The sequence below is a fragment of the Babylonia areolata genome, chromosome 27 (assembly GCF_041734735.1).
Source record: "Babylonia areolata isolate BAREFJ2019XMU chromosome 27, ASM4173473v1, whole genome shotgun sequence".
NCBI lineage: Eukaryota > Metazoa > Mollusca > Gastropoda > Neogastropoda > Buccinidae > Babylonia > Babylonia areolata.
In genome coordinates, this window is record NC_134902.1 from 9,248,313 (window position 1) to 9,260,963 (window position 12,651).

Here is a 12,651-nt window from a genome sequence, read left to right on the forward strand (position 1 = left end):
TGGGCAATTCTTGACAGTATTTCTGGTTTTGATCCCTCGTCTGTCACGATAGATCCCAAATACTTGAATCTGTGAACACTTTCAAGTTTCTGGTCTCTGATTTTGATTTCTGATGTGCAGTTGCCGTTTGTCATCACTTTTGTTTTTTTCCCTGCTGATTTCCATACCAAATTTTGTTGATTTTTCTTCTAAGCGGTTCACTAAGTCTGTTAGCTCTTGCTCGTGACCAGCTAATCCGTCAATATCATCAGTGAAGCGCAAGTTTGTGATTGTTCGCCCTCCATCCACAGGCAAATGGCATGGTTGAACGTTTCCACCATCAACTGAAGGCAGCACTCAAGGCACGTACTACCACCCCTGACTGGTTTAATGAACTGCCCTTGGTCCTTTTGGGGATACGTTCTTCATGGCGGGTGGACCCTGGATGTTCCCCTGCTGAACTCGTCTATGGCAGAACTCTTCGCCTTCCAGGTGAATTTCTTCAACCATTCGATGCACACACCATGGAACCAGACTCGATGTTCGTCAAACATCTGCAACAAACCATGCATACTGTGCTACCACCAGCTCCAACATACCATGGAAAGCAGCCTGTCTTCACCTTCACCTTCACCTATCCCGTAGTCTTGTGGACCGTTGGGGCGCCACAGGTGATCTGGCAACCAGCATCCTCCAATCCTCTCGGTTTTCTGACCTGACTGTATTGCTCAACCTCAAGCCCGTCCATTCTGGGATGTTGTCCTCCCATCTCTTCCTCTGTCTGCCTCTCCTTCTCCCCCCTTGCACTGTTCCCTGCAGGAATGTCTTGGCAAGCCCTGATGATCTCGTGACATGGCCATACCATTTGAGCTTGCATCTCTTGACCAAGGTCAACAGGTCTTCGTAGGGCCCAATGACTTGCCTGATTCTGTTTCGAACTTCTTCGTTCGTGATATGATCTTTGCAGGAGATGCCCAGGAGTCTTCGAAAGCATCTCATCTCAGTGGATTGTATTCTCTTTTCTATTTCAGCTGTTAAGGTCCACGATTCACAAAAGCAGCCTGTCTGCGTTCCTTCAAACCTGGCCTCCACTGGGTTCGTGTATGTCAGACACGATGCCCACTGCCAAAACGACCCTATGACGGCCCATACCGCATCATGGACATTGATGACAAGTTTTACACCCTTGACATCAAGGGCCGTACAGAGAAGGTGTCTGTGGACCGTCTCAAAGCTGCTTTTGTCACGCCACCCTTCACTTCAGAGGGCAAGACTGTGGTTTCCCCTGGTACTGACGTTTCACCCTCATCACCAAAGACAACATCCTCTGCAGCAGAGTTTGCAGAACCATCCATCAAACCATCATCATCTCCTACCAGAGATCATCCTCCAGTCGCAACACGTTCAGGGCGCATTTCATGCCTGCCACCCAGATTTCGATGACTCTGAATTCAGTTTTGTTGTTTTCAAGATTGTCAAACATTTCACTACATAGTTGTACTCCGCTGGGAAGGGAGTAGTGTAGCGACTCGCGGAACTTACGTCATTCGAGTTTCTTTTGGTAGTTATCTTCCTTGTCTGTTGTTAGGATTAAGAGTTCCTTACCTTGTTGTTGTCTTGAGTAACGTTTTTGTTACTTCATCGATCTTTTCTGAGATATATTAAATCTCACAAACTTATCAAGTCTGTGTCTACAAATTATTATCTTCCTAAAATATGATCTCTCTCTCTCCCTCTCTTTCTTTGAGTGTGTGATGTTGTCTTCCTTTGCTTTGTTTTTTTTTTTTTTTTAAATCAAAGAAAATATTGGTACATGTACAACTCCCACTGTTATAGGTCAAGGAATAGCATTCTGTATATCGATATCAGTAACAATGGGATGATCTCTGTTATTTGTGTTCTTTTTTTCTTTTCTTTTTCACATATTACACATGTATTGTATGTCAAAAAAGAAAAGAAAATATGCCATTGTACACACAATATGTGCTAAACCCACTGACATACATTCAAGTTTTACTGATGAAATGTATCCTAACAGGACTTGGTGAGATATCTTGTGGAGATTGGTTATGCTTTTTCTTCATTCTTTTTGTCGACTTTTTTTTTTGCTTCACGGTCAGTGAGAGGACAATGTTTCAGTATTACTCTGCTGTGTGCTCTACTCCCACTTCATTTGCTATTGCCAAAGCCTTTCTCAAGGCCTGACTAAGCGCGTTGGGTTATGCTGCTGGTCAGGCATCTGCTTGGCAGATGTGGTGTAGCGTATATGGTTTTGTCCGAACGCAGTGACGCCTCCTTGAGCTACTGAAACTGAAACTGCCAAAGCCTATCCAGTGACATAAAAGGCAAGAACAAAGCTCCTCAGGAAAGGTATGAGAGTGCATGGTGTGTGTGTCTGTCTGTGTCACACCAACCCCTTTATTTAAAAAAAAAAAATGACACAGGTGAAGAAAAACCATCAGTTAAGCTATGGATTGATGATATCCCGTTATCAGTCACTGATTCAGAAATTGAACATTCTTTGTGAAACATAGGGTGTGAGCTACACTCCACAATCAAAAAGCAAAAGCTCAGGACTCAGACCACAAAATCACTTCCTGACAGGTCAAATGTTTGTGTTTAATATGGTCCCAAAGAAACCACTGGAAAAGTCTACCAAGGTTAGTCTGTTCTCCGCTAAGCTATACCATAAGGAGCAGAGGTTAAACAAGATCCCCCCAGGTTGTTCTGTCTACCTTGAATTAAGTCACCATTGCACTTCCTGCACCAAAGAAATGGTGTGCATAACCCGCAGACAGCCAGGACACAAGAGGGGTGACCCCTCCTGCACCATGTTTCCACCGGACTCTCGTTTCAGTCTGTCAGACATCCAGCCTCAGGACAGTAACAAGGAAGGCACCGTGGCAAGCCAAGGGGTACAGGAAAAGACAGGGAAGGAAGAAAAAAAAAAGGATTCCCCAAATTGAATCCTCCGGAACCAGCATTAACAGAGGACGTCCCCTCACCTGCCGGACCACCCTGAGCCACATGCTTAACACTGGCCACCCCCACAGCAGATCAGAACCTCCCAGATATCAGCATTCTGGAGAGGAGAGTCCCACAGCAGCAGCTGGTAAGCAGGTGAGGCATGTGAAGGACAGACAGGCTGACTTTGTTATCAGTGATCGACAACATGCAAATGAGCAAGTGCCCACTGGTGTGTTGTGCCCACTGTAAGTACACATTGTTGGTGTGTTGAGAGAACAGTAAGTACACATTGTTGGTGTGTTGACAGAGAACTGTAATTATGCTGTGAAGCTTGGGCCACTGGTGAAATTGGTCAAGGTGATGCTGGTGGGCATCGATGGCAAAAACATCCATGATGGCAACAAGACCCTCACCCTGGGTAAGTGATGCTAGGTATCAGGACTCAGTGATGGTGGATAGCAAGACAGGGATGGTGGATATCAGGACATAGTAGTGGTGGATATCAGGATATAGTGATGGTGGGTATCAGGTGGTGGTGGATATTAGGGCATAGTGGTGGATATCAGGATTAAGTAGTAGTGGATATCAGGACATAGTGATGGTGGATATCAGGACATAGTGGTGGTGGATATCAGGACATAGTGGTGGTGGGTATCAGGACATAGTAGTGGATATCAGGACATAGTGGTGGTGGATATCAGGACATAGTAGTGGATATCAGGACATAGTGGTGGATATCAGGACATAGTGGTGGTGGATATTAGGACATAGTGGTGGATATCAGGACATAGTGGTGGATATCAGGACATAGTGGTGGTGGGTATCAGGACATAGTAGTGGATATCAGGACATAGTGGTGGTGGGTATCAGGACATAGTAGTGGATATCAGGACATAGTGGTGGTGGATATCAGGACATAGTGATGGTGGATATCAGGACATAGTTGTGGATATCAGGACATAGTGGTGGTGGATATCAGGACATAGTGGTGGATATCAGAACACAGTGGATGTGGATATCAGAACACAGTGGTTGTGGATATCAAGACATAGTAATGGTGGATATTAGGACATAGTGTTGGATATCAGGACATAGTGGTGGTGGATATCAGGACACAGTAGTGGTGGATATCAGGACATAGTGGTGGTGGATATAGTGGTGGTGGATATCAGGACATAGTGTTGCTTGGTATCAGGCAATGACATGGAACCTCATGCTGGGCATATGGTGGTATGCAGTGGTATACAGAGTATCAGGGCAAGGATGTAGACATTTACTCTGGGTGTTTGGTGATGGGTATAAGGGCAAAGTGGTGCTGGGTATTGGGGCAAGGAAGTTGACTATATCCTGATGAAGGGTATTAGAGCAAGGGTGAGTGATGCCCCAATGTAGACAGGGAGATGGCATAGCTCTGAAATACAGAATGAATTTACATTAACACTGCTACCTCTTCCCCAAATGAAAGAGTGATTGTGATGAAGTATCACTCAGACACACCAGGACTTGTCATCTTCACTTACTCATCCATGACAGTAACCAGACCCTCACCCTTTATAAGTGGTGCTGGGTATCGGGACACAGTGGTCCCATGCGCAGCACACACTTGGTGCACTGAAAAATAATCTATGGCTATGGAAGTGTTGTCTTGTGGCAAAATTCTATGGAGGAAATTCACTTTGATAGATACACAAATTATGTGCATGCACTAAAGGCCAAGGCGTGGTGGGTCATGCAACTGGTTAGGCATTGCCCAGTAGATGCGATGTAGTGTATTTTGATTTGTCTGAACACAGTGACGCCTCCTGGAGAAACTGAAACTTGAGAACTCATTTCCAAACCACCCCATAGTGCCACAGGCATGGAAAAAGGTGGGAACAGGGAGGTGGTGTAGACATGTCCATTTCCTGACAGACCAGGTGTGTAGGGCTTGGTGTGGGTGTTTCAGGACTGGTATGGCAGCTGATGCGGGCATACACACTGGCCATCCTGAGTAAACTGAAGGATGATAAAAGACCCATCCAGGACACAGAGATTATGGAATGGGTCAACTCCAAGGTGAGACAGGCAACTTGCACCCATATTGAAATGCCAAATTTTGTTCATGATCAGAGCTGTGGAGTGCAAGCAAAGTACTGCCACATGAGTGGTGAAAAACCTGACATACATTTATCTAACGGCATTTTACTTAATATACCAGTCATTTTCAAAGTATTTAATCTAAAACAACACAAGAATAACAGTTCTATCATCTTTAAATATCAGTTAAACCTCTTCCAGCTCTCTCAAGTGGCCCATGAATACAACACAAAAAAGTCTGGCTTTAATGGCCAGTGGTTCTTTGATTTTAACACTTTACATTTAGAACAGCTGAGAAGAATGTACTTCATAGAAGCAAACAGAACATGGAGAAAACTTAGGGGCAATGTTGCCTGTACTTCAGTTCCACTTAACCCTTTCAGCACTGCTTGGTTGACAGCGTATGTAGCTTCATAACCTCAGGGGTTTTAACACATTTTTGATGCTTTAAAAGCTAAAAGAATGACAGTTCTCAAAGATCACCATATATTGCATCTCGTGTGATTGTTTACAATGATCATTCTATATATCATTGACAATGATGGATCAGAAGAACCATGTACATCTTGGAACAGTTTGTTTGATACTTTACAAGTAGTGAAACACGAGTTCTTTGCTATGATCATGAACAAAACTTCAAATAAAAGTGCTTGAAAATGCTTGGACTGCACCCATATTTCATCAGTAAGTTGCCTTGAAGTTTATCAAGTCTTGTCCCTTCCCTAATTGTTTACATTCAGTTGAAAGGTTGAAAAACCAGTTCAATGAATCAGAATTTGAATCCTAAACGAGTTTCTTTTTTAATTTCAGGTTTGGTTTTCTTAAATCAACATTTATGAATGATTTCCCAGTGATAGTATTTAAACTAAAATATATCTTTTATTTTCAGTGGTGAATTGCAAGAAACAATCTTTCACAGTGGCAACATTTTAATTTTGAAATGTTTCTTAGTTTTCTTCAAAAAATGCATGGACATTGACTGTCCCATAGATAGTGATTAATGGAATACTTTTCTTTTTTCACATAAGTTGTGTCTGTTATTTTTGGGTTCGTCCACTCTTTTGGGGATGCTTTTTGTTCCAAGCCATACCCATCTGTATTCAGTATAATGTCTTTCCACTTTTAAGTGATTTTAGTTACCCCCTGTGCATGTACCTGCCAGTGTCCCACTCTGCATCTTACATCTGTGTGTACCTCGCATTCCTCCTCACAAACTTGTGTATGTCCCTGTATTCACACCACTCTGTCCACCCCAGATACATGTGTTTGTGCTTGTCATCACCCCACTCTGTCCACCTTACACACCTGTGTATGTCCCTGTCTTCACCCCACTCTGTCCACCCCAGATACCTGTGTTTGTGCTTGTGTTCACCCCAGTCTGTCCACCTTACACACCTGTGTATGTCCCTGTCTTCACCCCACTCTGTCCACCTTACACACCTGTGTATGCCCCTCTCTTCACCCCACTCTGTCCACCTCAGACACCTGTATTTGTACTTGTAATGACCCCACTCTGCCCACCTCACAAACTTGCGTATGTCCCTGTCTTCACCTCACTCTGTCGACCTTACACACCTGTGTATGTCCCTGTCTTCACCCCACTCTGTCCACCTTACACACCTGTGTATGTCCCCTGTCTTCACACCACTCTGTCCACTTCCACACCTGTGTTTGTGCTTGTCATCACCCCACTCTCTCCACCTTACACACCTATGTATGTCCCTGTCTTCACCCCACTCATCTGCATTATTTCATTGTCTTCACCCCACTTTCTCTGCTCTCTGCCTTACACACCTGTGTATGTCCCTGTCTTCACCCCACTCTGTCCACCTGACACATCTGTGTATGTCCCTGTCTTCACCCCACTCTGTCCACCTTACACACCTGTGTATGTGCCTGTCTTCACCCCGCTCTGTCCACCTTACACACATGTGTATGTTTCCTATTATTCCCACTTTCTGTGCACTTTACACACCTGTGTATGTCCCTGTCTTCACCCCACTCATCTACCCTACACACCTGTGCATATCTCTGTTTTCACTCCTCTAACCACATTACACACCAGTGTATGTCATTGTCTTCACCCCACTATCTGTGCCTTGCACACCTGTGTATGTCCCTGTCTTCACCCCACTCTGTCCACCTTACCTGTGTATGTCCCTGTCTTCACCTCACTCTGTCCACCTTACACACCTGTGTATGTCCCTGTCTTCACCCCACTCTGTCCACCTCACAAACTTGTGTATGTCCCTGTCTTTACCCCACTCATCTACATTACACACCTGTGTATGTCCCTGTCTTCACCTCACTCTGTCCACCTTACTCACCTGTGTATGTCCCTGTCTTCACCCCACTCTATCCACCTTACACACCTGTGTATGTCCCAGTCTTCACTCCACTGTGTCCACCTTACACACCTGTGTATGTCCCTGTCTTCACCCCACTCTGTCCATCTTGCACACCTGTGTATGTCCCTGTCTTCACCCCACTCTGTCCACCTTACACACCTGTGTATGTCCCTGTCTTCACCCCACTCTGTCCACCTTACACACCTGTGTATGTCCCTGTCTTCACCCCACTCTTTCCACCTTACACACCTGTGTATGTCCCTGTCTTCACCCCACTCTGTCCACCTTACACACCTGTGTATGTCCCTGTCTTCACCCCACTCTGTCCACCTTACACACCTGTGTATGTCCCTGTCTTCACCCCACTTTGTCCACCTTACACACCTGTGTATGTCCCTGTCTTCACCCCACTCTGTCCACCTCAGACACCTGTGTTTGTGCTTGTCATCACCCCACTCTGTCCACCTCACAAACTTGTGTATGTCCCTGTCTTTACCCCACTCATCTACATTACACACCTGTGTATGTCCCTGTCTTCACCCCGCTCTGTCCACCTTATACACATGTGTATGTTTCCTATCATCCCCACACTCTGTCCACTATACACACCTGTGTATGTCCCTGTCTTCACCCCACTCTGTCCACCTTACACACCTGTGTATGTCCCTGTCTTCACCCCACTCTGTCCACCTTACACACCTGTGTATGTCCCTGTCTTCACCCCACTCTGTCCACCTTACACACCTGTGTATGTCCTTGTCTTCATCCCACTCTGTCCAGCTTACACACCTGTGTATGTCCCTGTTTTCACCCCACTCTGTTCACCTTACACACCTGTGTATGTCCCTGTCTTCACCCCACTCTGTCCACCTTACACACCTGTGTATGTCCTTGTCTTCATCCCACTCTGTCCACCTTACACACCTGTGTATGTCCCTGTCTTCACCCCACTCTTTCCACCTCAGACACCTGTGTTTGTGCTTGTCATCACCCCACTCTGTCCAGCTTACACACCTGTGTATGTCCCTGTCTTCACCCCACTCTGTCCACCTTAGACACCTGTGTATGTCCCTGTCTTCACCCCACTCTGTCCACCTTACACACCTGTGTATGTCCTTGTCTTCATCCCACTCTGTCCACCTTACACACCTGTGTATGTCCCTGTCTTCACCCCACTCTTTCCACCTCAGACACCTGTGTTTGTGCTTGTCATCACCCCACTCTGTCCAGCTTACACACCTGTGTATGTCCCTGTCTTCACCCCACTCTGTCCACCTTAGACACCTGTGTATGTCCTTGTCTTCATCCCACTCTGTCCAGCTTACACACCTGTGTATGTCCCTGTTTTCACCCCACTCTGTTCACCTTACACACCTGTGTATGTCCCTGTCTTCACTCCACTCTGTCCGCCTTACACACCTGTGTATGTCTTTGTCTTCACCCCACTCTGTCCACCTTACACACCTGTGTATGTCCCTGTCTTAAGAATAATAATAATAATGGTATTTATATAGCGCTGAATCTTGTGCAGAGACAAATCTAAGCGCTTTCACACCAGTCATTCACACGCATGCGTAACTCTAAAACTGAAGAAACTGAAGACAAGAGGTAGGGGAGGGAGGCTATCTTTTTGAAGAGGCCAGACTTGAAAGAGCTGAGTGCGGAGACCTGATGAAGCGAAAGAGGAAGTTCATTCCAAATACAAGGTCCAGAGACAAAGAAAGGCGTCCAACAGTGGAGTGTTTGAATCCGGGTATGCGTAAACAGAGTGGATCCAAAGCCGATCGTAGAGAGTGAGATGGAGTGTAGAGGTGAAGGCAGCCACAAAGATAGGAAGGGGCAGATTGTGAATACATTTATAACATAGAGTGCTGATCTTATACTTTATTCTGTGTGAGACAGGAAGCCAATGGAGATATTGCAAAATAGGAGTAATGTGTTCAGATCTTTTCTTTCTGAGGACAAGTCGGGCAGCAGAGTTTTGTATGTGCTGAAGGGACTGAATGGATTTGTATTTGTATTTGTATTTCTTTTTATCACAACAGATTTCTCTGTGTGAAATTTGGGCTGCTCACCCCAGGGAGAGTGCGTCGCTACACTACAGCGCCACCCATTTTTTTTGTATTTTTTCCTGTATGCAGTTTTATTTGTTTTTCTTATCCAAGTGGATTTTTCTACAGAATTTTGCCAGGAACAACCCTTTTGTTGCTATGGGTTCTTTTACATGCGCTAAGTGCATACTGCACATGGGACCTCGCTTTATCATCTCATCCAAATGACTAGTGTCCAGACCACCACTCGAGGTCTAGTGGAGGGGGAGAAAATATCGTCAGCTGAGCCGTGATTCGAACCAGCGCGCTCAGATTCTCTTGCTTCCTAGGCTGACGCATTACCTCTAGGCCATCACTCCACTCCGATGAAGCAGGCAAACCAGACAATAGGAAGTTACAGTAGTCAAGGCGAGAGAGAGTGAGAGAAACGACAAGTCTAGATGTTGCGTCGGTGGACAGATATTTCCGAATGGAACTGATGCTTTGCAACTGACAGTAGCAGGATTGACATGTCTGACCGACATGTTTGCGTGGACAGTGTGTTGTCAAGGACAACGCCAAGGTTCCTGACTGAGCTGGAAAGAGGGATGGATATACTGCCAAGTTTGATTTTGTCAGCTGTGATGGAAGAGAGTTTTTGTTTAGCTCCTATGATCATTGCTTTGGTATTGTCTGCGTTCAGTTGTAATTTATTTAGAGTCATCCAGTTTTGAATGTCCAGGAAGCATTCAGATGTTTCTTGCAAGAGCGAGGACAATTTTTCAGGGGTATCACTCTTCTGAAGTTGAGTGTCATCAGCATAGGAATGATGACTAACATTGTGGTGGTTGATAATTTCAGCGAGAGGAGCAGTGCTTTGTGTGAAGAGAACTGGGCCTAAAACAGATTCCTGTGGGACTCCGTGTTTGATTTTAACAGGTTCAGACTGGAAATTATCGACGATGACAGACTGGAATCAATCATCGAGATAAGATTTGAACCAGTTGAGAACAGTGCCATTGATGCCAAATGTAAAATGAAGACAGGAAAGAAGGACTGAATGGTCTATCGTGTCAAAGGCGGCTGACAAGTCAAGAAGAGTGAGAAGGGAAATTTTTCCTTAGTCGGATGCTAGCAGTAGATTGTTCAGGATGTGAAGGAGAGTGGTTTCGGTGCTGTGGTTGGCATGATATGCAGACTGAAAAGGTAAAGGAGATTGTTGAAACAAAGGTGGTTGTTGAGCTGCTTCAGGACAGATTTTTCAAGGAGTTTGGACAGGAAAGGAAGGTTAGAAACTGGTCGATAATTTTTCAAAATATTTGCATCAAGGTTGGGTTTCTACAGAAGAGGCTGGATGATTGCAGTTTTGAAAGTGAATGGAAACGTTCCAGTAAGAAGAGATGAGTTGACAATAATTATTGGTGATTTTGGGGACAAGCTGTGAGACACACTGAGAAAAGACAGAGGCTGGTATAGGATCAAGTTCACAGGATTTTATTGTCATTTCTTTCAGGATTTCATTCACTTCTGTTTCAGTCAGTGGATTGAAGGAATGAAGAGGAGCGCCGTTGAATTGAGGATCAGGATAAGCAGGTTAGAAAGGCATCTGGTCCAAGCTCGTACAAATATTTTGGACTTTGTTGAAAAAGAAAAAGGAGAAGACATTGGGGAGTTCAGATAAAGTGTAGGCAGAATGAAGAGGAGTCTTTTTTGCAGTACCAAGAAGATTTGACATGATAGAATAAAAAGATTTGGTGGATGTGGCATCGATAACTTGAGAAGAAAAGTTTGTCTTCACTGATGAGATCATATGTTTGACTTTATTTATTTGTTTTAGATCTCATTGTGGACTTTCAGTTTTGTTCCTTGCCATCGCTTTTCCAACTGGCGATGTTTGCGTTTTGCAAGTCAAATGTCTTGTGTGTACCATGGGGCGGAAGGCCTATCAGGCAGCATGTGGGTAGTGGGGGGTGCATGTTCATCCAGCAGTTCAGAGAGAACAGTGTTGTAATGTGTGGAGACATCGGTACAGGAAGAAAATTTGGAAAGACGTTCAGCAGCTTGAGAAGAAAAAGTGTTGATGGACTTTAGGTTGCGATGAGTAACAGATTTTTTGGTTCTGGTAGGTTTTGAAATATTAAGCGAGAATACAACAGCAGAATGGTCAGAAGAAAGTTTGACGGTTACAGTCACTGATGCAATCATGGCATCAGAGTCACATGTGATGAGCCAGTCCAACGTATGGCCAGATCTGTGTGTTGGTTATGTGATGAACTGAGATAGAGAATGATTGGACAGAGATTGACATAGGCGTTTGACATCAGTGGAGGTTTGGTTGTCAAAATGAAAGTTGAAATCTCCGAGGATGATAAGTTTGCCAGAACAAAGGTTGCAGTGATCAAGTAGTGTTTGGAACTCATCGTGAAACAGAGAAGATGTTAGGCTGGTTTTACGACTAGGAGGAGGATGATAGAGACAACAGAAGATGATTGAGTGACCGGGAACATTGAGAGTGACTTCAAGCATTTCAAAAGTATCATGTGTAAAGGCGTGGTTATGGGAGAAGGAAAGGGAAGACTCCAAGATGTCTCTGTAGACGATGGCGATGCCACCTCCATGAGACAGTCAAGGAAGTGACTTGGTTTTGTATCCAGGAGGGGTCAGTTGTTTCAGTTTGGGTTCATGACCTTGTGATTTTAGCCAGGTTTCTGTAAGAAATACGATATCAAAGTTATTTTCAAAAATATAATCATAAATATAGTCAGTCTTTTGATCAGGGCAGACAGATTGAGCATTGAACAGACAGGCATGAAAGAGATCAGAAGTAGGCTGAAAGGAATTTGATGGTGAATCAGGTGAGTCAGACAGACAAGCAACGGAAGGAGACTGAGCAGTGGACATCCCACTCTGTCCACCTCAGACACCTGTGTTTGTGCTTGTCTTCACCCCACTCTGTCCACCTCAGATACCTGTGTTTGTGCTTGTCTTCACCCCACTCTGTCCACCTCAGATACCTGTGTTTGTGTTTGTCTTCACCCCACTCTGTCCACCTCAGATACCTGTGTTTGTGTTTGTCTTCACCCCACTCTGTCCACCTCAGACACCTGTGTTTGTGCTTGTCTTCACCCCACTCTGTCCACCTCAGATACCTGTGTTTGTGTTTGTCTTCACCCCACTCTGTCCACCTTACACACCTGTGTTTGTGTTTGTCTTCACCCCACTCTGTCCACCTCAGATACCTGTGTTTTTGT

The 12,651-nt window shown here is 44.8% G+C and overlaps 1 protein-coding gene across 2 annotated transcripts in view; it reads left to right on the forward strand.

The window, feature by feature from the left end:
- Positions 1-12,651, forward strand: part of LOC143301653 (plastin-3-like) — a 156,885-nt gene that overhangs the window by 123,940 nt on the left and 20,294 nt on the right. For both annotated transcript variants that reach the window (XM_076616087.1, XM_076616086.1), the window contains exons 9-10: positions 3,254-3,364; positions 4,892-5,001. In XM_076616087.1, coding sequence (XP_076472202.1) covers positions 3,254-3,364; positions 4,892-5,001 — 221 coding nt within the window. The remainder of the gene's footprint in view (positions 1-3,253; positions 3,365-4,891; positions 5,002-12,651) is intronic.